The sequence below is a fragment of the Gorilla gorilla genome, chromosome 16 (assembly GCF_029281585.2).
Source record: "Gorilla gorilla gorilla isolate KB3781 chromosome 16, NHGRI_mGorGor1-v2.1_pri, whole genome shotgun sequence".
NCBI classification, from domain to species: domain Eukaryota; kingdom Metazoa; phylum Chordata; class Mammalia; order Primates; family Hominidae; genus Gorilla; species Gorilla gorilla.
In genome coordinates this window covers 101,285,916-101,313,016 of record NC_073240.2, presented here as the reverse complement: position 1 = coordinate 101,313,016, position 27,101 = coordinate 101,285,916, and the positions used below count along the sequence as shown (strand labels likewise).

Below are 27,101 nucleotides of genomic sequence, written 5' to 3'. Positions count from 1 at the left end.
CATCCAGTCTCTGGGAAACCCTGTGAGAAGAAAGCTGCCTTTTCCTAAAGTGAACAAAAGTCCCCCTGTTTGGGGTTGGGTGATGGGCCTGTGCCTAGAACTGTGGGGTTCAATCCCACGTGATGGGAGGAAAAACATGTTCCCAGGAGAAACCCTGGGTACCATTGCTTAAAGGGAGAAACAGATGCCGTGTGATGGGCACAGTGGGTGTTCACAGAAGCAACTAACCAGGGACGAGCCTGGGGCCCCAGCTCAGGGCAGCCCGTGTTGGAGTCTGTCACTGGCAGGGAGTGGATATGGGACTCAGCCGGTCCGTGCCGGTGGCCCAGCAAGGAGGAGAGGAGCTGCCTGGCTTCCCTCTGGTCTTTGTGAGAGAAACGCGTTCTACGGAGCAGGCCCTGGTGTGACTGTGGTCAGCACACAGCTTCAAAGAAATCATTTGCTCATCTCTGACTCCTTTGTATAGGGCACCTCAGCATGCTTGGGTGTCCTCTATTCTCACAAGTGAGCCCCCTTCCTTCTTCCCACCCTCTGAGGCCACTCTCCATCTCTTGCCTCCTTTTCCCAGCCACACCTCTGAAAAGTGGAAAAAACTTCACCTTCCACTTGCTTCTCCGTATGGGGTGCTGTGCCTTCCTCCCTCCATCACCCTGCCCAGAACTGATCTTAGCAGTCCTGGCCTCTGAGGATCAGGAACGAGCGTCCTGCCTCACACACTGCAGGCAGCCACACACCGCTGAGCCACACACTGCGGGCGGCGTTGTCTCCTCTCCCTGTCTTACACGCTCAGCTGAAAGCGGGCTTATCCCAGGAAGCCTTCCCCATCTGCCCCGTCCCACAACATTCCCGGGCCCCGGAGGCACCTTACCATAAAGCTTGTGAAATTGTGTTATGTTCATCTTTTCTCTGTCTCCCTTCCAAACTGTGAGCTCCCTGGGAGCAAGAGCTGCGTCTGTCTTTAGCCCGCAGTGAGGAGGCCCTCAAAATAGGCTGAGGGACTGGCAGGGTACATCTGCTGTTCCCCCAACTTATGCTTTCTGAGGTGTTTCTTCAAGCAGAAGTCCCCAGACCCCAGGTTGCGGACCAGCAGTAGTCCATGGTCTGTCAGGAGCCAGGCTGCACAGCAGCAGGTGAGTGCCCTGCGAGCGAGCGTGACCGCCTGAGCTGCGCCTCCTGTCAGATCAGAAGCGGGACATTAGATTCTCATAGGAGCACAAACCCTACTGTGAACGGCATGTGCAAGGGATCTGGGTTGTGCATGCCTTATGAGAATCTAATGGCTGATGATCTGAGGTGGAAAGTTTCATCCCAAAACCATCCCCCGCCACCCCACTTCCCCCAACCCCCTGGTCTGTGGAAAAATTGCCTTCCACGAAACCAGTCCTTAGTCCCAAAAACCAGTCCTGGGGACTGCTGTCTTAAAGGACTCTGGCCCCTTGGTTTTTTCTATCTGCTCCTTCCCACCAGCCCACACTGGATCCTAAAACCAAATAGACACATGTATATGCAAGAGACAATTTTCTAAACCTGCAGAGAGCTTGAAAGAATGATGAACATCCATGCACCCTTTGCCTATAGTTTTTTTTGCCTATAGTTAATATAACCAAGTATATATTTGCATTATTAGCTCACTAGAAGCATTGGAAATCCGTGAAATCAGTCACTGTTGTAAGGGTATATAGAATATGAAACCCTGTAACAGAGCCTAGAATTTGTCCTTTTTGAAAACAGGCCTTACCTTTGCACATTTCAGCATTAGTCATAAAATCTAGACTGATGCTAAAGAAATGGGGATTGAAAGTTGTCAGAGTGATAAGTGCAGTAGGGTTGGTCTATTGGATTCAGGTCTCCACTCTACAACTGAATAGCTTTGTGATTTTGGGCAAGGTACTTCTCTCTGCCCCCATTGCCTCACCCATGAAGTGATGACAATAATTCAGAGGGTTGTTGAGAAGATTAAATGGATCAGAGTATATGAAAGAGCCAACCTAGAGAATATGCCGCTTAAATGGCAGTTTGCAGATGGTGGCAGAAGAAGAGAAAAAGGAGAGGAAACTGTGGGCGTCCCAACATTCTCACCTCCTTTTCATAGCCAGGACAGTTCAGTTGTGGGTTGGATTTCTTGAAGGGAAACAGATTCGGCTCCAAGTGGCAGGGCTTTCTCTTTCCTAAGCTGTCCCTGGAGTCGTATAATCCTCAGCCTCTCATAGCCACCCTGGATATGAGACCCCACTGGAAGCCACTCTGCTGGAAAGTTCCTAGAAGCGAGGAACCTGTTTCTCTTGGCAGTCCCTCTAACACGAGAAGCCCTGAGCCTGCGTCTGTGTGTTTGCCGGGAGCGAGCAGTGGGACTATAATGTCCTGGAGACAGGAACTGAGGCCAGTGACTACCCAGCGACCCTCTGTTGCTTGTGGCCTGCCGCAGCCTGGGGCTGATGAATTCAGCAGTAACCAAAACCCCTTTTGGGTTTCAACTCTCATTTTCCAAAATCAGTATTAAATGTGGGCATTTTATTTCTGGCCTCAGTAAGCAGAGAACAGTCAGTGCAGCAGAATCTGATTTCATTGATCATGGACTGAATAGGGTCCCAATGAGATATATGTAGATCAGTTTGGGGTGTCCTTGGGGCTCCAGTTGTGTGTGCAGGGAGTGTGGGCATAGGACTGAGGGTGCCCTGGAGTTCCCATTTTGGGAAATGACAGACTTACTATCACCTCTTGTCATCTGCCGCCTTCTCCTAAAATGCCAGAATAGGTTTTAGTTTGTTGGGATTTTTTTTTTCCTAAATAACAGCAACAGCAAAATAGGATGTCACTGCAGAGTGCTGTCCTCATGAGAACCACATGATCTTCACCCGTAAGTGGGAAGACACGGGAAAAGTCCTGGTGAGCGCCTCAGAAAATAGTAAATACGTGGCTTGTGTGGAAAACCAAGTTTCTGCTTATGGCCCGTCAGCAGCATGTTGATTCTCAGCCCCTCCTGGCACAGGCTGTCCCTGGTAGAGATGTGGGCGAGCAAACCTGAGAACCTGAAGCCCACAGAGCTAGGGTGTGAGAGTACCTCTCCCCTGCTACGCTCAGCCGCCAACCACCGCTCGTCCACAGCTGCCAAGTGTGACCAGCACATCTGTGGGTGGCTAGGGTTTCCAAACATTCATACTTAACAGAGTAATGGTTATTGATTGAAGGGACGTCCACTTTAGTAATGGGTGGATATCAGATCCTTAAGAGGTGCTGGAGATGGGCTGCTCTCCTTCTAGAACCCCAGGTAGGTAATAGGAAAGGGAACTGATGAGTTTTGCTAAAGCAGCAAAACCTGGTTTGTAGCCTGGGACACATTAAAATGGAATGAATTCATCAGGCAGAAAACCATCCGCTGGGTAAGTTTAGTGAAATGATATCAGACCATGGTCGTCTCCATTCCCTGCCCCTCCACCCCTCACCCCAGCTATCTGAGTTGGTTTTGAGACAGAAGCCCAGGCTGAAAGGTGCCCATCAATCCCACAGCTCTCCCTGGGGATCCTAGGGGTCTGCATCTCCGTGCTCCCTGCGATCCAGGCTTTTTTTCTCAGTACACAGAGCACTCGCCTTCTCTCGCTTTGGGCCTCCCTCCTTCCCCCGTGGAAGGGAGACCTCTGCCCCACTCAGGGGCTGTAGATTCCTTTTAAAGACAGGCTGGATCCCCCTACCCCCAGCCCCTTGATTCTTTGGTCTTCAATTTGCTTTCTAGCTCTCAAAGACTCCGGTAAGGGATCCATCAACAGTGACTGGAAGATAGAACTCCCCGGAGAGTTCCAGATTGCAGGCACAACTGTTCGCTATGTGAGAAGGGGGCTGTGGGAGAAGATTTCTGCCAAGGGACCAACCAAACTACCGCTGCACTTGATGGTAACTTGCTGGGCTTCCACACTTGTCTTAGGGGGTGTGGCTCCGAGAGGTCTACTAGGTTACTTTCCAGTTTACTTCTTCCTGGGACCTCGGGGGCAGGAAATGCATCTGGCTTCCAGGGGTTTATGAGGTCCCCTGCTGCTCAGTCCTCTCCCCTCTCTGGGTCCCTTCTTTTCCAGTCCCTTGCACAACTTGCTTCAGAATTCTCTCATTGCTTCCCCTGGCTCTTCCCTGGCCGAGCTCCTATCTTTTTCAAAAGGAGCTGCCTCAAAGAAGGAAATGCTTAGCCACGTGGATGGCAGCCAGGGAGACTTGGCCTCATTAAGCAGACAGCCCCACTCCAAGTCTGTTTTTGCATCGGTTGGTGAGATGCATAGATCTGCCTGCACAGAGTGTATATCATTACCTTTTGGAAATGAACTATGACTCCAGGTCCGAACTAGAATCCCTCGGATTTCACAGACCCAGCTTGCAACAAGCATTTGGGAATCAGGGAGGGGGATCAGATGATGCGGGTATTCTACTCCCCAGGTGACCTCCAGAAACCTGTGAGCCATTGGGCCAGGCCAGGGCGCCGTCTTACCTGTTGTCTCAGGGAGGCCTCCATGCAAGCCACTGAAACATCAGGGATGCCTCCTTTTAAACATGTCAGAGATGTCCAGGGAATGGAGCGCCCTGCTTCCGTCTCAAGATCCAGGAGTTCTCATGGCTAACTTCTGATGGCTCATCATTATCGATTCCGTGTCTCCTTCCAAAAAACAGGATTTGTGGCAGCTTGTGCCCCTGTAATCAAAACACGCTTTGTCCACAGTGCCTGCCAGAGTCTCTCCATGGAAGTTCTTCTTCCCCGTTAATTTGTGATCTCTGGCAGCCTGTCTAAGTGTTCCAGGTTAGTTGACACCCAAAAGATTTTCTAGCCATTGCCCAGGGAATCTCCTGAGGAGGCTGGCTGTGCCGGGGAGCGCTGGCCCCCAGGGTGGGCATTGCCCCATAGTGGTGTTAACCTCGTTAAAATTTCTGGGGAGACAAAGGCAAGGCAGTTTTCATGTGCAACCTAAACCATGTAGAAATCTGCCAGTGCACCACTCAGCCCGCTAAGTCCACTGCAAATAGTTCCTGCAAGTAGGTTTCTGGGACCCAAGAATGTGTACCTAAGTCATTTATCTGGGATAAGATTGTTCCCTAGTCACAGTCAGAACAAATCCTCCTATTCTGAGTTAAAAGCAGTTATTCAGAGGGACTAAGAGAGGAGGCAAAACATAAAACCTGTACTGAAACTTCACCTGTTAGCATGAGAATTTGCTTTCTCTAGCAAACGCCAATGTGAGTGTATCTCCCTTTTCACCAAAAGCCTTTGTAAACTGAGCAAGTTGTTAGCCCATTAAAGTGAAGTCCCCAGCCTGGATTCATTCAGACCAGGATGAACAAAACTCGGAGAAAGCAACTACTACCGTAACTGAAGTTTCAGCCCTCACTTAATATTGATGGCTTTTCTTTCAAAATGTAATTGTCACTTCAAGATTTTAAAACTGAAAATGAGAGGTGCCCCTTTGCCTCTATATAGAAAGCCATGGTCCCCAAACTGGGGTGTACACATTGTTTGCAGAATCAGTATCACCAGTGAGCTGCATTTTGCCCTTGAGCTTGCCTTACCCCTGACTCTCTGGACCAGCTGACACAGCAGTGATTGATGATGGGGAGTGAAGGAAGATGTTCATTTCCAAAGAAGTAGAGTCACCCCAATTGCTCTGATGCCTTTCTAGGTAAAAGTTTATCTGTGTCTTTCCTGTCTGCAAGGGCAGCTTTGTGGGTGAGCATGCAGGAATGTGGACTGTTCTCTGCGTGATGCAGCTCTCCATCAAAAGTGCAGTGAGAGGTTTCAGAGTCACTTATCCTAAAGCTCCTAGTCTAAGCTGGTCTCTCTCTTGGGTAGGAAAGAACAGAACTCCCTCACGATGGTGTGCATTCACCCTACTCCTAAGTTGAGTCCTTGAGGAATCCAGGGCTGAGATAAAGGAGCACCCTCAGTGGAACCTGTTTTCAGCCCCAGAAAAGAGCTGGTTACCCCTCATAAAGAAACAGCCGCGGTGTGCCTGCGTGTGCAGATTCGGCAATCCCACGGGCCTTCCTTCCTTTTCAAAATGGCCTTTTGTTTTGCGGCTGATCCAGGTGTTGTTATTTCACGACCAAGATTATGGAATTCATTATGAATACACTGTTCCTGTAAACCACACTGCGGAAAATCAAAGCGAACCAGAAAAACCGCAGGACTCTTTGTTCATCTGGACCCACAGCGGCTGGGAAGGGTGCAGCGTGCAGTGCGGCGGAGGTGAGTGGCCGTGGTCCATGACCTGTTGGGTGTGGGGTTTTGCTGAAGGAAGGAGAAAGGCATCTGTGGCCAGCACACAGAGTGTGAGACATCTGCAACCTGTAGCTCCACGGGAATTTAACCATATCCCACCAAAAATCTCTCTGCAGAATACTTGGGCAGAGTCTTCCCAACTCCCACACTGGGGTCATGCCCATACCTCTGCTTTGCCTGGGGCCCAGGGCCCCACAGCTCTGACCTGTGGGTGAAACGGGGTTTGGCTGATGTATGATTACATCTCGGGTGTGACAGGTGGACCCTGGGAATAAACAGAATAGACCTTCAACTGCTGCCGCTTGCTGGAGGGGCACCAGAGCATGTCTCTGCCCGCTCCCAAATTCCCTTCCCTCTTGGCCACAGTCACCTCACTCCAGGATACAATGGAAAGAAAAAGTCCTGCAAGTCGGGTGAAACATTCTGAACATGAGTCCTGACTGCGCAACTTCCTGCTTGACCTCAGCAAATGACTTCCTCTTTCTACCCCATGTTTCCTCACTTCTGAAATAGGTTGGTTGTCTCTCATGCACACTGCAGGGTCCACAGGGTGAGCCAAAGAGTCTGTCGTACAGCAAGAATCAATATGACCAAAAGGCATTGTGTTTATTGTTGTGTCACTGAGAGGGGGCAGTAGGAAGCCATTCTGAACTCTGAGCCAGCAGTTTCTTAGTACAGTGCTGTTTGTCACCCTAGCAGGGCACATAGAAGGGTCATGGGAGATGGAACACAGGGTGGGTGGATTTTAGTGGACACAGAGTTGGGACAGAAGGTTGACCTGGACTCTGGTAGGCCAACCCAGAGTTGGATAATGGAGTGGAACCCCGGGCGTAGCCCCCGCCATCCCTAGTCCTGAGCACCTATTGACTGCTTGGATAACTTTTGTTAGATGTCCAATATGTAAAGCATTGCTTACCATTTAAGGGATTCATCCCATTTTTCATGGGTAGGAGTTATAGACACACAGGAATTTCTTCCTAGGCATCTTGGCCAACCACCCTCACTGTCTGTGCTTAGCCTATTCCTGCAACAGCCCTGCGGCAGTTGGCATAGCCTCCGGATACCACCATCAGCCCTGCATCCTCCACTCTGCACCTCTCCCCGGGGGGCCTTCTCCTCAGCCCTTAGCTGCCGCTTGTGCCAATGGCCTTTCAACCTCCAAATCCAGCTAACACATCTACCTCTGATTCCAGCCAGGTTTTCCTCTTGGGCAACTTGTTGCAAACTAAGCATAGCCCACATGGAACAGTTAGCAGGCTCTCCTGGGGTCAGGGGCAGGCTGTTCTGTTGCTGTTGGCTTGGTGGCAATCCTTTTATGACACTGATGATTTCCAGCTTCCTAACACAGTGGTCAGACCTGCCACCAAAGCTGAAAGCAGTTCCGTGCTTTCTGTACTCATGCAAGGCTGCCATGTGGGGCAGCAACAACTGGCAGTGGAGTTCAGGTCTCCATGATTTCGAGTCATCCCTACATGACAAATTGCCCAGGACACAGACCCAGCAGGGAGCCCAGGATCCAAATAGTTGTGCTTGACCTCCTATTAATCTTTTATTGTCACTCTTCCCAAATAATAATAATGACAGCAATAGACCTAAGATGAAGTATTAGCCACCTGCCAGGTTGTGTTCTATGGACACCATATATATTTGTTTATTTTAATCATCACTGAGGCACCCTCAGGCACAGGGAAGTTAAGCAAACCAGGCTGCTTGAGGAAACTGAGACGCAGAAGCACGGTGGCCAACTGTTGACACTATGGCCACTGTGATGCTATTTGTGATACAGCCAAGACTTGAACCCAGACAGCCTGGCTCCAAGGGCCACCCTCCTAACTCCCAATCACTCAGCCTGCCTGACAAAGGCATGGCCATGCAGTATTTAGGGTGACAAAGGCATGGCCGTGCAGTGTTTAGGGTGCTCTGGGAACACCCATAAGAAGGGCTACATCTATTTGGGATAATGAATTAGCAAAGCTTCCCAAGAGCAGGTGGGGGCTCAGCCATAAGTACCAGCTGGCTGGCTAGACAAGTCAGAATGGCTCTGGAATGCCTGTCTAGAGGATGCAGGTCTGCGTGTCTTCCAGACCAGACTCCTCATCTCCCACTTCTCCCCAGCAAGCAGGAGTTCTGTAATAGGTAGCCAGACTCTGCTGAGGGCTGATGTGCAGGTCTTTAATTGAGATCAGATCTCCATAGACTTTAAACATCAAACAAGCAGATAAAAAGATGAGCAGTCTTTGGAAATCAAAGGCCCAAATCAATGAACCCCAAGCTGTCCAAGGACACCGCTGATCTGAGGTGTTGCTGCTTTCTTATCTTGTTCTAGAATCTTCCAGGGCCCCACTCTGCCTTCTATGTCTTGTACTCTCCTCCCTACAATTATAGTTCTTCCTCTCTAAAAACCCACATGACATTTACAACAGTCACTTTAAATGACCAAGTGACCATCAGCAGCACCCAAACATTCTTTCATGGGCATGCATGCCCAGCCTTTCCACGTGGGTGCAGCCACAGTCTCTCAGCTCCCTGTGGTTTGGTTTCCAGGGGAGCGCAGAACCATCGTCTCATGTACACGGATTGTCAACAAGACCACAACTCTGGTGAACGACAGTGACTGCCCTCAAGCAAGCCGCCCAGAGCCCCAGGTCCGAAGGTGCAACTTGCACCCCTGCCAGTCACGGTAAGGAGCTGGGTTCTGTAGCTTGGACCCACCAGAGTCTGGGGCAGCAGCACCATCGATGGTGGGGAGTGATATGCAGTTCGTGCCATAGTACTGCTCTATGCTGTGTTCCGTTATTGTTGATGAGTGATTTCTGCTTGCTCAAATTACCAAATTTCCAGCTACTAAGCCAGGACTCTGATGGAAATACAACCTTCACTGGAAGGCATTGTGTAGGAGACCATTAGTAACATCTCATGGCAAAAAAAAAAAAAAAAATTGGCCATCACCACACACTTTTAACCATTGGCTTCCCCAAATAACTTTGTCTTGGTGGAGAAGGAAACAAATATTGGAGTCTGAGTGCCCAGGAGAAAGGGTGCACACAGGCTAATATTGTGGGTGACCTGTTTCAGTGGCTGAAATTCATGCCAGTGAGTGTGGATCTTGGTGTTTATTCTTCGGGATCCATCAGAACTTCTGTCCCAGCCCCAGCTTTCATGGCCGTGTTACCCTTGTGGACTCTCTTGGGTTGTCAGGAGATGAATTGTGTGAAATGCGTTCATCGGCTAAGCCTCCTCTTTTCGAGTCATTTTAGCAGGACTTTAATGAATCCATTACGTTGTGGCATGTCACCCTTTGGCCTTCCGTCCTGCTCTGAATTGAGGTGAATGGTTTTTGCTTTGTGGTTCTGTGTATCATTTGAGGCATGTTGACCTTTTCTAACTAGGCTAGGTGTTTAGTATTTCCATTTTCTAGGTTTCTTAACTCAATTTGTGCCGCTTGCCTAGTACAAGAGCTTCACAACATATTTGGCTTTTGCACCAACCCCCTTTGTTTTGTCAAACTCTTAAAATGTGTTTGAGTGAGAAAGAGAGGAGACAGGAAGGAAAAAAAGAAGGTGAGGCTTGCTGTGATGATTTTCTGTGCTCCTTGCCAAATTAAGAATGAAATTCCACCCTAATGCTGAAGGCCTGGAGGAAGAGCTCACTACAGGAAATCTGCTTGAGCACCTCGGTATGAGCAGCTGTACCACAAACCTATCGATCAGTCCATCAGGTCATATTCAGGGGCCACAGAATGGAGGATTTGCCACTGTAAAGACTCAGCAGTCTAACAGGCTACAGCCTCTTCTCTGGAAACTAAAGATGGCCTGGCCCTGGTGAAGTGATTAGAAAATAGGGTAAGAGACGATGGAGGAGGAGAGGTCAGCATGAGCTCAAGGGCATGATTGAGCAAAAAGATCTTAGGGCTCCATTCGAGAAGCATGTTTTTATTGGGGAACCTGCCCCCGCTAGTCACGTAGGTTCTTTTCTATTCTCCCTAAGCGTCGGCTGGCTTGAGAAATAAAGGGACAGAGTACAAAAGAGAGAAATTTTAAAGCTGGGCATCCGGGGTAGACATCACATGTCAGCAGGTTCTGTGATGCCCCCAAGCCGTAAAACCAGCAAGTTGTTATTAGGGATTTTCAAAAGGGGAGGGAGTGTGTGAATAGGGTGTGGGTCACAGAGATCACGTACTTCACAAGGTAATAAGATATCACAAGGCAAATGGAGGCAGGGCGAGATCACAGGACCACAGGACCGGGGCGAAAAATTGCTAATGAAGTTTCGGGCACCATTGTCATTGATAACATCTTATCAGGAGATAGGGTTTGAGAGCAACCAGTCTGACCAAAATTTATTAGGCGGGAATTTCCTCATCCTAATAAGCCTGGGAGCACTATGGGAGACTGGGGCTCATTTCATCCCTACTGTCTCGACCATAGAAGATGGCCACACCCAGGGGGGCCATTTTAGAGGCCTACCCTCAGGGGCTCATTCTCTTTCTCAGGGATGTTCCTTGCTCAGAAAAAAAATTCAGTGATATTTCCTCCCATTTGCTTTTGAAAGAAGAGAAATATGGCTCTGTTCTGCCTGGCTCACCGGCAGTCAGAGTTTAAGGTTATCTCTCTTGTTCCCTGAACGTTGCTGTTATCCTGTTCTTTTTTCAAGGTGCCCAGATTTCATATTGTTCAAACACACATGCTCTACAAACAATTTGTGCAGTTAACGCAATCATCACAGGGTCCTGAGGCGATATACATCCTCCTCAGCTTACGAGTTGACAGGATTAAGAGATTAAAGTAAAGACAGGCATAGGAAATCACAAGGGTATTGATTGGGGAAGTGATAAGTGTCCATAAAATCTTCACAATTTATGTTCAGAGATTACAGTAAAGACAGGCATAAGAAATTATAAAAGTATTTATTTGGGGAACTAATAAGTGTCCATGAAATCTTCACAATCCACGTTCTTCTGCCATGGCTTCAGCCGGTCCCACCCTTTGGGGTTCCTGACTTCCCGCAACATGTTTTAAAATCAGTTCTGTTTTCAAACTATTTTATACCCAAGTCTTTTTAAAATTATGCACAGAAACCAGTAAAATGAAACAGATGAAATGAGAACTGCTACCACTGAATTGAGACACACACACGATGTGGCAGAGTGGGCCAGTCTACTCCGCCTTTTCCACCTCTCACAGTACGCCCTGGCTTCTCTGTGGAACTCCGGGGATAAGATTTTAAAATAAAGGATTCTGCTTCCTGTAACGATAGAGTAGCTTATATTGGACCAGCCCTCCTACAGATAACAATTATGAACTCTGGAGACAGCATAAAAAGCAATTGTTTAAAAGCTAGAAAGCAGCCTGGGCGAGGGGCACACACCTGTAATCCCAGCACTTTGGGAGGCAAAGGCGGGCAGATCACTTGAGGTCAGGATTTCGAGATCAGCCTGGCCAACATAGTGAAACCCTGTCTCTACTAAAAATACAAAAATTAGCTGGATGAGGTGGCAGATGCCTGTAGTCTCAGCTACTCAGGAGGCTGAGGCAGGAGAATTGCTTGAACCTGGGAGGTGGAGGTTGCAGTGAGCTGAGATCACACCACTGCACTCCAGCCTTGGTGACAGAGTGAGACTCCATCTCAAAAATTAATTAATTAATTAATTAAATCTAGAAAGCAGTTAGAAACTGAAGAGAAATAGAGAAATGGAGGAATAGAATGGCATGGAATTGAATTACTGATGTTGACAGCTCTTCAACCAAAGGAAGGCCCTAGTTGCATTGAGACTAGCTAAAACTCTGATAGTTACCCGCCATCTTTTACTGGTTAAGCCATCAGAGGAGAATATTCAGGGAAACCCATAGCAGCTGGAAATTGAGAAGGAAAAACTCCAGAAAGGAGGGAGCCACAGAGAGCAACTCCCAAATTCTGCATATATCTCAAGAATCTCTGGGAATTCTTAGAGACTAGGGCCAAATCTAAGAATAAGACAGGCCGGCCAGACTCCATATAGCACAGCTAAAGCTAGAAGACCTGAACTGAGACTGTAGCTGCTGCCCACCACGAGAGAGACAGTGCCTGGAGTTTTATTCCAGCCAAATTAGCTGCCTACTAAAACAAAAATTCAATATTCTTCTAAAATGAAACTCTAGAGCTGCATAGTTCAATATGGTGGTCACTAGCCACTCCAAATTGAAATCTGCTGTAAATATAAAATATACATGAGGTTTCAAAGATTTAGTATGAAAAGAGATTATAAGTCTTAATTATTTTATAAAATATTTAAGATTATAAGATATCTTAATTTTTAACGTGATTACTTTGATTATAATCATCCCAAATGATTATATTTGGGATGCATTAGGACAAACAAAATATATTACTAAAATTAAATTTGAGGTTTTTTTACTATTTTAATGTGGCTTCTAAAAAAATCCAAATTAACAGGCTGGGCATGGTGGCTCATGCCTGTAATCCCACCACTTTGGGAGGCCAAGGCAGGCAGATCACCTGAGGTCAAGATTTTGAGACAAGCCTGGCCAACATGATGAAACCCCGTCTCTACTAAAAATACAAAAATTAGCCAGGCATGGTGGCATGCACCTGTAGTCCCAACTGCTCAGGAGGCTGAGGCAGAAGAATTGCTTGAATCTGGGATACAGAGGTTGGAGTGAGCTGAGATCACGCCACTGTACTCCAGCCTGGGTGATTAAGCCAGACTCCGTCTCAAAAAAAAAGAAAAAAAATTGCAAATTATGTATCCAGTTCTCATCTTCTTTCTGTTGAGCAGTGCTGCTGTTCATTAGTGTATCATTCACAGTGTTCCAGGTACAATCCAAAATTACTAGTCATATAGGGAAACAGATCCATACTCAAAAGAGAAGGCAATTAATGGAGACTGACTGGAAGATGACATGTGTGTTGGAATTAGAAGAAAAGAACGTTAAAGCAGCTATTGTAACTATGCTCAGAAACGTAAGAAAAGCTATGCTCATGGTCACGGAAGATATAGGAAATCTTAGAAGAAAAAAAGAGATACTCTACAAAAACACAGTGTTAGGACTAAAAAATAAATACAATATCTGAAATTTTAAAAATTCACTCCATGGGTCTAACAACAGAGTAAGATGATGAAAGATTACTGAACTTGAAGACAGAGGATTCGACATTATTCAGTCTAGAAAATGGGAAGGAAAAAATTCTTGACAATGAGCAAGACTCAGTTACCTGTGGGATAGTATCAAGCATTCTAGCATAAGGGTAATTGGAGTCACAGAAGGAGAGGAGAGAGAAAATGGAGCAGAAAATAATCATTTAAGAAACAGTGATCAAAAATTTCCCAGGTTTAGTGAAAGACAGATGAGAGGTAATCAGATCACATCTTCATGTTTCAACTAGATTCCAGGTTAATTCAAAGTGCCATAACAGAGCCCACTGATCATTACAACAAGTGGGCGAGTATATCAAGTTCGTGATTTTGCCTCCATGTATCTTCTAAGAGAGAACCTTGCTGCAATGCAAAACTGAAACCAGAAGATCATGTAGGAAAACACCTACAAAACAAAGTGACATAAACAAACATGAGTGCAGACTCTATAAATGAGTGCCACAGAGCTGTGCTAAGCCTACGATAGATAACGTCAAGTGTGTGTATTGCTACAGAAAGTTCAGAGTCATTCTGGCTTGACGGACCACAGTCCTGCAGTGTTGCCACGTTTGAGCCAAGTTCAAGCCAAATACACTTCAGACTGAAAGCAATTTCAGAAGCAAGTTCTTAGTATCTCCGTAGAACAGGGGTCAGCAAACTTCATCTGTATAGGTCTAGAGAATAAATATTTTTGCCTTTTCAGGCCACATGTGGTCTCTGGCATATTTTTTTCTGTATTTTGAGTCATAATCCTTTAAAACGTGTAAAATTTGTTATTCGCCCTTGGGTTGTACAAAAATAACCCCGCAGGCCAGACATAGCCCACACGTAAGAGTTTGCTGGCCTCTGTTTTGGATTATTGCTTAGTCTCGTTTTGCCCACTGAGATATTGGCACCACGCCCTCAGCATGAGCCAGAGCTCTGCAGGTATTAGCTCAGGGAATGTATTTTCTTATTATACAAAGGAGGACATGTTAGAATTCTGCATTTCTTTTTATTGTGTAACTTGATAAATATTCGATTTCTGCCTCCCCACCACTTGTCTTTCCCACTTCCTTACACTCCCTTCCTGACTGTAAAATCATGTGAATCAGACTTAAAGAATGAGTGGAATTACTTAGAGCAGAGAAGAAAATGAAATTGAAAAACAGGAGAAAATAGCACCTAAGATCTGCCTTAGAGACTATAGACAGGAAGTGCCTGGCTGCCTGCCCCAGGCTGGTTTTGTTTGCTCATTTGTTAATTTGTTTATTCTGAACCGTCTGACCTTGTACTTTTTCTTAAACTGGATATGTGAGTGCCATGACTCATCAAAGAGGATTTATTGTTTGGCTAAAGAAATGTATGATCTGATAATAGATTTTAAAGCTCTTGCAAATCCTAACAAGATAGATCCATGCATACATACATACATACATACACACATGTAAATATATCTACATGCACCATATACATATATATACGTATTATGTACAGTAGTCCCCACTTATCTGCAGTTTCACTTTCTGTGGTTTCAGTTACCTGTGGTCAACCATTGCCCAAAAATATTAAAAGGAAAATTTCTGAAACAATTCATCAGTTTTAAGTTGCTTGCTGTTCTGAGTAGTGTCATGAAATCTCACACCATCCCGCTCTGTCCTGCCCAGGACGTGAATCATCCCCTTGTCCAGGGGATCCACGGTGTCTCTGCTCCCTGCTGGTTGTCACTCAGTAGCCATCTCAGTTAGCAGATCAACTGTAGGGTGTCATAGTTCTTGCGTTTTACTTAATATTGGTCTCAAAGCACAAGAGTGGTGATGATGGCAACTCAGATGTACTAAAAAGAAGCTATAAAATGCATCCTGTAAGTGAAAAGGTAAAAGTCTTCAACTTAATAAGGAAAGAAAAACAAATGTATGCTGAGGTTGCTCAGATCTACAGTAAATGAATCTTCTACCCATGAAATTGTGAAGAAAAAGAAGAAAGAAATCTGTGCATAGTTTATACAGGGTTCAGTACTAGCCTTATTTTCAAGCATCCACTGGGGGTCTTAGAACATATCTGCCACAGATAAGGGAGGACTTCTGTACAGCTATTATACACACACACACATTTGGACAACAAAATTTGAATTATTGCATGGCACGATCTAGTTGTCATGAGTGTTTCATAAGAACCTATGGTTACATGGATTCATGCTAGTAAGTGAAGAAAAGTAGAAAACCTGACCTTAGGAAATGAGTGCCAGAAAATCGGGGAGATTGGACACACAAGTAAAAACTGCACCTGGGCAACAGGGTGAGGTGGAGATGTGGAGGGTCTGGATTACAAATGACTGTTTCAGATGGGGTGGCATGAGTGGAGGACAGAGCCTGGAACCTGGAAGAAGCGCCCAAGAATCCCATGGTGTGAACTTTATTAAAGAAGCCAGAATGCAACCCACTGTTGAACCTGGCAAGGTGAAAGAGCCTTTCTATGTTATTGTTACTCTTTAACCTTTAAAATGGCAGAGATGTTTGTCTTTTTCCTTTATACTTTCCTTTATTTCTCCTGATCTCCCTTTAATTTTCTTCAACCCTTTTTCCATTGAGTTCCTGACAGTTTCCTTTGCCTTCCCAACTGCACACCATTAGCACCTCTTTATTCTAATCCTAGCTCTGTGGATACTTCTCCCAAACCCTGCTGTAACCATATGGAGTCTGGAGTCTGACACGCATGGCAGATGGCGTCTCCCCAGCATCTCACACACCAGCACAAAAACATTGACAAACCTGGCCCTGACATTGGCAGGCGTGGCAGAAATCACAGATCAGCTCAGCTGTTATGGCCATGGCCAGCAGCCTTCACCTTGCTAACCACAGTCTGCAGGGAAGAGGCCTCCCCATCGTTCAGCATCCAAAGAGCAGTACTGTGTGCCGAGAGCCTTGAGACCCAGCCTCAGGCGGTCCTGGAGCAAGGAGGCAGGGGCTGCCAATGAATTGGACTCGTCCCGGAGCACAGACCTTGTGCTTTACCAGATTTAACATTTTTGCAGTCTTTAAGAGCTTATTAACCACTTGAAAAAGGCCATTCCAAGTTATTAGATATTTCCCTATAGTATTTATGATTTGAACTTCTTCCCAGGCAGTACATGCTGTACTGTACGTTGAATTAGAGTGATTCAGAAAAGAACATTCAACATCTTACTGGCAATTGAATTGAATAGTCATTTGCAAGGAGGCGTATTTGGTTTTTAAATTTGTTCTCCTTCCTCAGTTATCTTAATCAGGCTGGCCTTATTTGGGGTTAAAATGGAATGGAATCCCTTCCTTTTTATTAAAGCACATTTTGTGTGTGTGCGCATGTGCATGTATGAGAGACAGAGAGAGAGACCATGACTTAAGAATGAAGCCTGGAATACGTGGATCTTTAGGTACTGCCATAATCTGAAAAGATATGGTTTTTTAATCAATTTCTTGCTAGTCTGAAACATAAACATTTTCTTTCCTGTCTTTTTCTAAAATAAAATAGGTAAATCTAATTGTGGCTAATACCTGTGGTCTATTACATGCCTTGTTGATGGTATGTGAGTGGGGAGGAGAAATTTAGATTGCCAGGATGCTGGAACTTTTTCTGACACAAATTTCAGGATGTCACCTGTCTTTAAATTAAATGTTAAGTTTTGAAGCCTTACCTTATTTATCTAAATTAAGAAACATTCAAGGTGGAGGACAAAAAAGCATTTTCAGAGGTTTTTTTTTTTTTTTTTTTGGTCATTTGACCATCCCTTCGTTTGATCATTACAGAGGATGAGAGAATGCCCTGGTACCAGGTTCACAGGTGACAGGATTTCTCCTGTTGGGAAATGCTTTGCATGTAGGCTCTGCAACCCATCAAAAGAGATCCTTCTCTCTTCCTGATTTTTCTGAGTAATAAAATATGAAAACCATCAAACACTTGATGTTTCCATTTGACTTTTTATGTCACAGTTACAAGAAAGGACAAGTAAAGGGAAAAGGTGAGATTTAGTCTGAGGAATACTGAAAGAACAACAACAACCGCTGCCCCAAAAAAGATTACAAAGCGATCTCTCAGAAATGAAGGGAAGCTGTGTATTCTCCAGTTTCTGGAAGAAACATCAGCCCACAGAAGAAATGGCTGTGCAGTAAGGGCAACAGTGGAAGGGTCCCTAGCTTGTGGAATTGCTGAGGGTTTCAGAAATGAGCTTGGATATGTTGGTGGCTGCGTCTCAAAACGGCCCTTTCCCCTTGGGGTCTAATGAAGGTCATTCTTGGCGGACTCCTCTGCTGGCTGACTCTCTTACAGCAATGAACAGTCCACAGATAAGAATGATTCTTTTCTCCTTCTGAGTGTATACTTATATACAAATACATTGAAAGTAAAAAGATGGAAAAAGTTATATCATGCAGACAGAAAGCAGGAGTGCTATAATAATACCAGACAAAAAGATTTAAAAAAAAAAACTACTAGAATACAGACATTTTATGATGATAAAAGGACAATCCATCAGGAAGATACAACAATTATAAACATATGAGATCCTAAAATACATGGAGCAAAACTGACAGAAATGAAGGAATAAATAAATACATAACAGTAATAACTGGAGACTTCAATACCTCACTTTCAATAGTGGATTTTAAAAACAAGGTGTATCAACAAGGAAATAGAAGACTTAACAGTATAAACCAACCAAACCCAATAGATATCTATAAAACACTCCACCTAACAACAGCAGAATTTGCACATGGAACACTATTCAGAATAGATCATACACTAGGCCAGTAGATAAACCTAACAAGCACAAAACAATAGAAATAATACGAGGTATGTTCTCTGGCCGCCGTGGAATGACATTAGAAATCAGTAAGAGAAAGAAGTTTAAGAAACTCATAAGTACATGGAAATTAAACAGTACCCTTCCTAAACCACCAGTGGGTCAAATAGAAATCACAAGGGAAACTAAATCATAGTTTGAGATGAATCGAGGTGGAGGCACAATATAACAGAACTTAGGGAATGTGGCTAAAGCAGGCCTTAAGGGGAAATTTATGGCTGTAAACACTTATACTGAAAAAGAAGAAAGATTTCAAATCAGTAAACTAACCTTCCATGTAATGACACTGGAAAGAGGAGCAACAAAACCTAAAGCAAGCAGAATGAAAGAAATAGTAACATTTGTGCAGAAATTAACGAAATAAAGGGTAGAAAATAGTACAGCAGAATAATAAACCAAAAGTTAACTATAGGAAGAAATCAACAACATGGACAAGTCTTTAGCTAGATTGGCCAAGAATAAAAGAAGACGTAAATTACTAAATTAAAGAATGAAAGCAGGAATGTGACTACTGACCTTACAGAAATAAAAAGGATTGGGAGTGAACACTATGAACAACTGGATGCCCTAAGTTAGATAACTTACAGAAAATGGACAAAGTCCTACACATAAGCAGGCTACTGAAACCGAATAAAGAGCATCTGCAAAAAACCCACAGCTAACACCATCCTTAAAGTGAAAGATGGAATGCTTTTCTCCAAAGATCAGGAGCAAGACACAGTATCTGCTCTTACTATTTCTATCCAACATTTTATTAAAGATTCCAGCCTAGGCATTTACCCAAGTAAATGAAATAAAATGCATCCATGTTTGAATAGAAGAAGTAAAACTGTATTTACAAATGACATGATCTTGTATACAGATAATACTAAGGAATCTCTAAAAACTATTAGAACTAATAAACAAGGTCTGGATGTTTGCAGATGTAAGATCAATAAGGAAAAATCAATTGTATTTCTGTATGGTATCAATTAAGTGAAATTAAGAAAAAATCCACTTATAATAACATCAAAAAGAATAAAATACTTTGGAATAAATTTAATAAAAGAATGTTAAAACATATTCTGAAAACTACAAAAATATCTCAAAGAGAAAGACATTCATTTTCATGAATGAGAAGACTTGTTAAGATAACAATACTCTACAAATTGATCTATAGATTTAGTGCAATCTCTATCAAAATTTAAGCCATCTTTCTTCCACAAATGGGGACATGTCGCTAAAATTCATACGGAATTGCAAAGGGCCTCAAATCATCAAAACAATCTTAGAAAAGAATAACAAAGTTGGAGTCCTCATGCTTCCCAATTTCAAAGCTTACTGTAAACTATAGTGATCCAGACAGTGTGGCCCTGGCATAAGGATAGACATAAAGAACAATGGCGTATAACTGACAGTCCAGAAATAAATCTTCACAGTTACTGTCAACTGCTTTTCCACCAGGGTGCCAACAGCAAGCAATGGAGAAAGAATACTCTTTTCAAACAAATGGTGCTGTGACAGCTAGCTATCCACATGCAAGAGAATGCAGTTGGAGGTGGGGCGCATTGGCTCACACCTGTAATCCCAGCACTTCAGAGGATTGCTTGAGTCCAGGAGTTCGAGACCAGCCTGGGCAACATGGTGAAACCCTTTCTCTACAAAAAAAAAAAATACAAAATTTGCCTGGTATGGTGTGTGTGTCTGTAGTCCCAGCTACTTGGGTGGTGGGGGGCAGGCTGAAATGGGAGGTGTGGGCTGCGGTGAATCTAGATTGAGATCGCACCACTGCACTCCAGCCTGGGTGACAGAGTGAGACCCTGTCTCAAAAAAAGATAAAGGACAATCAAAGAATGGGAAAAATATTTTCAAATTATATATCAGATAAGGAACTTATATGAAGAACATCTAGGCCAAGCATGGTGGCTTATGTCTGTAATCCCAGCACTTTGGGAGGCCAAGGCGGACGGATCTCCTGAGCTCAGGAGTTCAAGACCACCCTGGGCAACATGGTGAAACCCCATCTCTACTAAAATACAAAAAATTACTTGGGTGTGGTGGTGCATGTCTGTAGTCTCAGCTACTCAGGGGACAGGCACGAGAATCGCTTGAGCCCCGGAGGCGAAGGTTGCAGTGAGCCGAAATTGCGCCACTGCACTCCAGCTTGGCCTACAGAGTGAGACTCTGTCTAAAAAAAAAAAAAAAAAAAGGAATACCTAAAGAACTACTACAGCTCAATAATAAGATGACACAGAACCTAACTGAAAACTGAACAAAAGATCTGAACAGACATTCCTCTGAAGGAGGTATATTCAGCATCCTTAGCAGGGAAATGCCCATCAAAACCATATGATCACACTCACTAATGTGGCTGTGATCGAAAAGACAGATGAGAACAAATGTTGATGAGGATGTTGGGAAGTCAGGACTTTCACACTCTGGGATGGGAATACTAAATGACACAACCACTTTTTAAAAAAAATCTGGCAGTTCCTCAAAAAGTTCTGCTTGAGTTATTATTCAAATCAGCAATTCCAGTACTATGTATATACCCAAGAATGATGAAAACATGTCCACACAAGAGCTTGTACACAAATGTTCATGGTATTATAATGGCTAAAAGGTAGAAACATGGCACATGTTCATTCACTGAAGAATAGACAAACAAAATGCAGTAGATTCAGGTAGCGCAATATTATTCAGCCATAAAAAGGAATGAAGTTCTGGCACAGAGAAACCCTGAAAACATGCTAGGTGGAAAAAGCCAGACACAAAAGGTCGCTTGTGAAATTCCATCGCGATGCAGTGTCTAGATGAGACAAAATCCGTAGAGATGGAAGGTGGATGGGTGGCTGCCTAGGGCTAATGGGGAGGGAGAGGGATGGAAGTGAGGGTTGATAACTAAAGGGTTACAGGATTTCTTTTGTTGTAATAAAGATCCTAGATTGTAGTGAAAACCATTGAACTGTGCGCTTCAGATGGTTGCATTGTGGTATATGAGTTATATCTCAAAGCTATTAAAAAATGAACTCACGAAAAAGTGCGCACCGATGGTTGCGGGCTCTCGAGCTAAGGAGAGGCCTCCCGCAGGCTCCCGTGAGTGCAGAGGCTGACACCCCAGCCCAGAGCTCACGATATCTCGGGACTTGGGGCAGTGGGGACGGTCAGGAGCCTGTGCTAGAAATGTCCTAGTTGTCCCTTCTCAAGCAGGAATCAGTGGACCTTGTTCAGTGGCTGCCTTTATCATGCTGGGCTGCTTCTGTCACCGCTTCCTCTGCCCTTTCCCGTTACGCAGTGCCGGCTTCTCCCAGCGCCTCTGTCCTAAGACAGAGAATTTGCCCAGTGTGGTCCGTTGCCCTTCGGCAGGCCCTTTCGCAGTGCACCTTCCCCTTGCTGCCTCTCTGCACCCTCCTTGCCTTTCCCCTGGAGGGGCTTTCCTGCAAGTCATGCACCCACCATGGCTGCCATTCCCAAAGACTCTGACAAAGAAGCCCTAATGCTTCTCCCTGGGCCAGCCGTCATCTTTGCAGCCTCATAGAAAAGCCATCCCGAGCATCACATTGGAGACACCCTCCCATAGGCTGGTTGGGTTCGGAACTGAGAGTCAAGGATTTTCTTTCCCCATGTTCTCTGTGCTTCTCACTTGCAGGGGAGCCTGGACGGGACCCCCTATGTCTCTGAGCAGTAGCTTGTACACCCATAACATGCAGAGAATAACAGTATTCTCTGCATGTTATTTCAGCAATAACTTGGTGAGTCGTCTCTTCACTTTCTGGGTCATTTCTTTTTCATATTTATACTACATACTCCCAGGTTCTTGCAGGATTTGATATTGCTTAATATCGGCCCGAGCCCACCTACCTTAGTACCGGACAAGATGAAAAAGCGTGTTGTAAACTGTACGGGAAGGCCAGTCTCTGGGGGTCCCTCTGGAACCACACAGACCCTCCTGTCCTCCTGGTGGCCCCAAGCTGGCCCCCAGACTCGGCACCTGGGGATCAATGCTTAGATTTGCTCACCCCAGTCAGTGAAATCCTACCCTGAAAACAGTGCCATCCTCCTTTTCTCCTCATCCCCTGCACCTCTGCCTCAAACCCCAAAACAGCAACATCAGGATAAGAATGAGCAAACATTACACACTGGTGAGACAGTGAAAATAAGAATGTAACCAAAGTCGTGGCTGGGATCCCTTCACACACAGACAGGATAAGTCTTTCCTCGATAATATATGTACTCTGGAAATACTCCAGAATTAAAATTAATTTTTTTAAAATAACTGAGCACATCCCTTATGATCACGTTTTACATCTGTTCCTTCCTAAGAAACCATTTGAGCCCTTCTAGAAAGACCTCACATAGGCTGGATTCATAAACATTCAGGACTGCCTGTCAGAGCTAATATCATGAAACCTGGGTCATTTCTAACCATCTAGAGCATTGCTGGGGAACTGCATGCCTGGCCTCTGTTCAAAGTTATTGTGCTTTTGAAAGCTGAGCACCCTGAGTACCTGAGGGTTGCCTTTTTACAAATGTTCCAAGTGCTTGAGTTTTCCCCATGGAGTATGACATTAATCTTAGGTCCCCGGGGTGATGGGGCATTTGCTGGGAGACAGGCAGGTTCTCCTTTTCCAAGGAAGGTGGCCTTCCAGCTCTGTGTGCCTGCATGTTTATGCTAAGGGGATTATTAAGGAAAGAATAGAATGAAAGATTTATCAGTAAGCTAAGGGCATTGCACTGGGAGGGAAGAGGCCGAACCTGTTTTAACTTTTTCTTATGTGGGAATGAGTTTATCAGGTCCTTTTCCAAGAGAGGTTTTAATGCTGGAGGAATAAGGAGAACAAGTAGGTGTCGGGCACACGAGGGAGCAGGATGGAGTTATCTGAAGCCACCAGTGGCCCTTTCTCCAGTTCTGTTTGGGACATTTTCTGAGAGGGACTTAGTGGCTTAAATGTCAAGGGAAAGAGTTTGCAAGTGAACTGTCTGGGACTGCTTGTCGGCCAAGGTCACAAACACCAGTTCTGATACAAACAATGGTGTACACGTGGGGTCCTTCTTCCCAAGCCCAGCGGTGGCATCCCCTTTCTGCAGGGGCTCACTGTGCTCTTCAGGTGAGGCCAGGCATCCAGCCTGGTAGTGGCAGGTGCTTCCCAGGCTGCAGACTGCATGCTCTGCTGCCTCCTTGTTGGCCGGCCAGGCCTCTGCACTGTGTACACAGTGACCACGGTCACAGCACTGCCTCCCACAGCACGGCCTGTGCCAAGATTAGAGGGAAAGGGGATTCCGTGGGCATGTCAGGTAGGGAAGTGCTGGCTCAGACAGCCCCACAGGTCTCAATCCTCCGTGGTCTCTTGCCAGCAGACGCACTGTTGGTGTGCCACTGTGTGCTGTGAACCACTTTGAGAATCCCAGCCTTGTGCTTCTTCCCAGGAGAATTTTAATCCTGGAATCTACCTTTCCTGGAGCTTCTGCAGAAAGAGGTGCTCCCAGCAGCAAGGTCAAGGCACTGTGGGCTCACAAGGGCTTGGGGGACCCTATACCTTCACTAGAAAAGTAAACACAGCCAACCTCTTTCTTCCATTGGATAGAGCTAGTGTATAGTGGAAGGTAAGGAGACCATCCAATAAGCTGATGGCATCACTGCCAATCAAACTGCTGTCCCCACCAGTCTCCCAATCTGCTCTGAAGCCACGGCTGTGGTGTGGAAATGCAAGGAGGTGATCGTGGCACCACCGGCTTCTAGAGCACAATTGGGCCTTGCTGGGCCACAGAAACCAGATCTGAACTTGCCCCAAAAAGATAAGAGAATATAGAAAGAATGTGGAGTAGCTCCCAAAATTGAAGAGACACCGAAAAGTTGGTCTGGGAGAGAAGATCCCCGAATTGGCTGGAGCAGCTCCTGTGTGCACTCCAAAGGCCACTCTGCTCAGAACCCAGGTTCCTGCAAAGTCCGATCAGTCTTTCTCAGCTCACGTGCTCTCCTGTTGGCCAACAAACGGGAGCATGGTAAAGAAAACCGAGGTGTTCTCACCTCTCACCAGAAGAAGGAAGATGACATGAGACAGGCAGAAACTGTTAAGTCCTATAGAGAGACAGGCTAAGGTCATGATCTAACCAAGACTGAGAAATGAACACTGTCCAACCCATTCTGCTCTCAGCTAGAATGAGAGCAGGCAAGTCTGTTAGCAAGAGGGCTACTGTACTGGAAAATCCCCGTGTACTGGGAAAAGCCAGCCCAACCGGAATGTTACTCTTGGATGGGAACTTTCAACATCAGCAGCTGTGTGATTCTCAAAGCATGAGAGTTTTTTTTCCAAACCCTTCATGACTGGGTGTGGTACAACCTGTTACCAAACCCAGACTTATCCTGGTTATGTTAACCTCAAGATTGTACCAACAGAATCTTCAGTCCCCAGAGTGTAATTTGATCAGGTGTGATGGCTTGGGAAAAAGATAAAAATGGGTGCGGTGGACTCATCAGCTGCTGGTTCAACCCTGTTCACTGGGCCTTCTGCTTCCTGTTGAGAGCTTAGTTTGGGCCCATAAATTCCAGAGAACCATTTTTTTTCTCTCAAAACAATACTTGAAAATGATTATTGTAAAAGTAGAGAATTTTAAAACTCAGAAATTGTATTCTTGCTAAGACGTAAAGTACAGAAGCAGCAGAAAGGTAAAGCTCTTTGGGAATGGGCCAGTTCACTCTTGCTCATCAGCAGTAAGGAGAGAAAGGAGGAAGTGGCTGCTGGCTGTCTCGTGGGTTAGGTCGCCCCACAGTCCCTCTGGAAAGTCGACGTATTCACTGCATTTTACAGATGAAGACTTTGAGACGCTTAGTCATTAAGTAGCTTTCCCAGCTCATTCTGGTAACAACGCAAAACAATGTTTTCCTCCTTTCAATCTTACATACTTTCTGCTTTCTCATTCTCATTTTAAAAACAGTACAGCCTGCTTCTGCCATGGCATTAAAAAGAACCCTTTTGACCAAGGCAGCTCTAAATTGATATCCAAAAGCAGGGCAAGAGAGTCATCAGACAGTACGGTAGTGGCATTTAACTCCGAGTGCTATCAAGGGGAAGCTGGAGTGGTTCCTTTCCCTGGAAGTGAAACTCACAGCCCAAAGGCCCAAAGCTCTGGGATTAAACACTAGAGCAATTTTTCAGAATGCTGTAGTTAGTTGGTTTTCTGGCTTGTTGTTAGTGTTATCTGCACCCATACTAGAAAAGAAATGAAAATTCAGGACATATCTAACATAAGGGGTTCAATATGAAGGTGGTTTCCCAGGAGACCTGGGGAGATTTGGGGTTGAGGCAGTGAGAGGTGCTGACGGGTGCCGTCCTGGACCTCTGAGACAAGCACACTTTCTACCCATGCCTAGCTGACCTTGAACTTGGAGGGGCTGGGAGGGACTCTCAGTCAGACCCCAAGTAACCAGTGATGCAAGTTGCCAGGCAATGGAGAAGGAGAGTTGTGTCTGTGTCCCAGGCCTGAGATGTTCTGGATAAGGAACTAAACCTTTGATACCCATTCAGGAATCAAACCCACAGCTTCTGAAACCTCCATGCTGTCCTCTATGGGTAAGTAATGCATCTACCTGTACCAAGTGCTGCGTATAGACAGGACACCTCCGTCATTCCTGTATGGTCTGTGTGACTCTGTTTCTTTAGTCTTCCCTTTCTTTTTCTTGTTCCTCTTCCCCATAAGGGCAAGGACCTTATCAGTGCTCAATTCAATCAGCAAATACTTGTCAGGAACTTATTTGTAGAACCAAGCTGCCACATGGTGAGTACTCTACAAATATGGAAATCATTGGGTGTGCAGCTTAGTCTCCAGTGCCCAGCAGCGCCTAGAGCTTAGTAGGTCTTAGTAAGTCATTTGAACAGATAAATGGATTGTTTGATACTGGTGGAGGGAATGTGCCTCAGTCATCCCAGAATTGCTCATCTCTGTGGTTAGCAGCATTATGTCGAAAATGAGATTTCATTCCGGTGGCATGAGCATTTACCCATTAGGGGACAGATGTCTGGTCTGGACAGATGCTCCGTTGATGAAGGGGTGGAAATCAGAGGCTGGTTTGGGACCCTGGTGTATGTTGGATTGTCTTCTAGTTAAATCATTCACCCTCTCTAGGTAGAGCCTGTGGTCGACTTTACCCATGCTGTGTCCTACCCGTAGCCTACCTTGACTTCTTCCTCTAGTCCTACTCATTCCACTCTCAGCAGCAGTTTCTGCAGACATATTTTAAATCTTTCCTTTACCTGCTCATGCTTTACAGCAGCCTTTATTGAAATGGATTTGTTTAAAGTTGGAAGCAATAGCAAGATCATCATCTACTTATCATGTAGAGGCAGCAAGACATGCAATTTGTTAGGTTCGGTAGCTAGCCAGAAAAAGAATGAAATGCTCCATCCATTTCACCCAGGGGCAGCTTCACATGGTGGGCATTGAGAGACTGACCTCAGGTCCCCACCTCACCCCTAGCTGCATGCAAACCCACGGGCAAGTTACATGATCTTGCCATCTGTAAACATGGGAAATGAGAACATCTGTCATAGAAGTTTTGAGGAGATGAAGTGAAGTAATGCCTATAAATTCCTTCACCCCAAGTCAGCACTCCGTGAACGCCAGCCAAAACTATCATCACTGCTCAACTACAAAACTATATCGATGATGAACATCAGCCAGCTGTTGGACCCCAACATTTTATGGGTTATCCATTATTTCATAAGACACTCCTCACACACACACATGCGAGCGCGCACACACACATTTTTAATACAATTATAACTACATAATCTAAACCCATGCTGGTATTTTCCAGATAGTAAAAGATTGCGGGCAGGTCCCAGAGTATACTAACATTCCCCTTCTTGTCAGAGCAAGATCGTATAATTTATACGTATTTCAGAGTAAATTGCAACAGCAGAAAA

General features: G+C 45.2%; 1 protein-coding gene across 1 annotated transcript in view; it reads left to right on the top strand.

Annotated features, from left to right (window-relative positions):
• ADAMTS17 (ADAM metallopeptidase with thrombospondin type 1 motif 17) overlaps positions 1-27,101 on the top strand; it is a 370,860-nt gene that overhangs the window by 283,448 nt on the left and 60,311 nt on the right. The window contains exons 18-20 of the mRNA XM_055364140.2: positions 3,731-3,888; positions 6,058-6,217; positions 8,795-8,930. Coding sequence (XP_055220115.2) covers positions 3,731-3,888; positions 6,058-6,217; positions 8,795-8,930 — 454 coding nt within the window. The remainder of the gene's footprint in view (positions 1-3,730; positions 3,889-6,057; positions 6,218-8,794; positions 8,931-27,101) is intronic.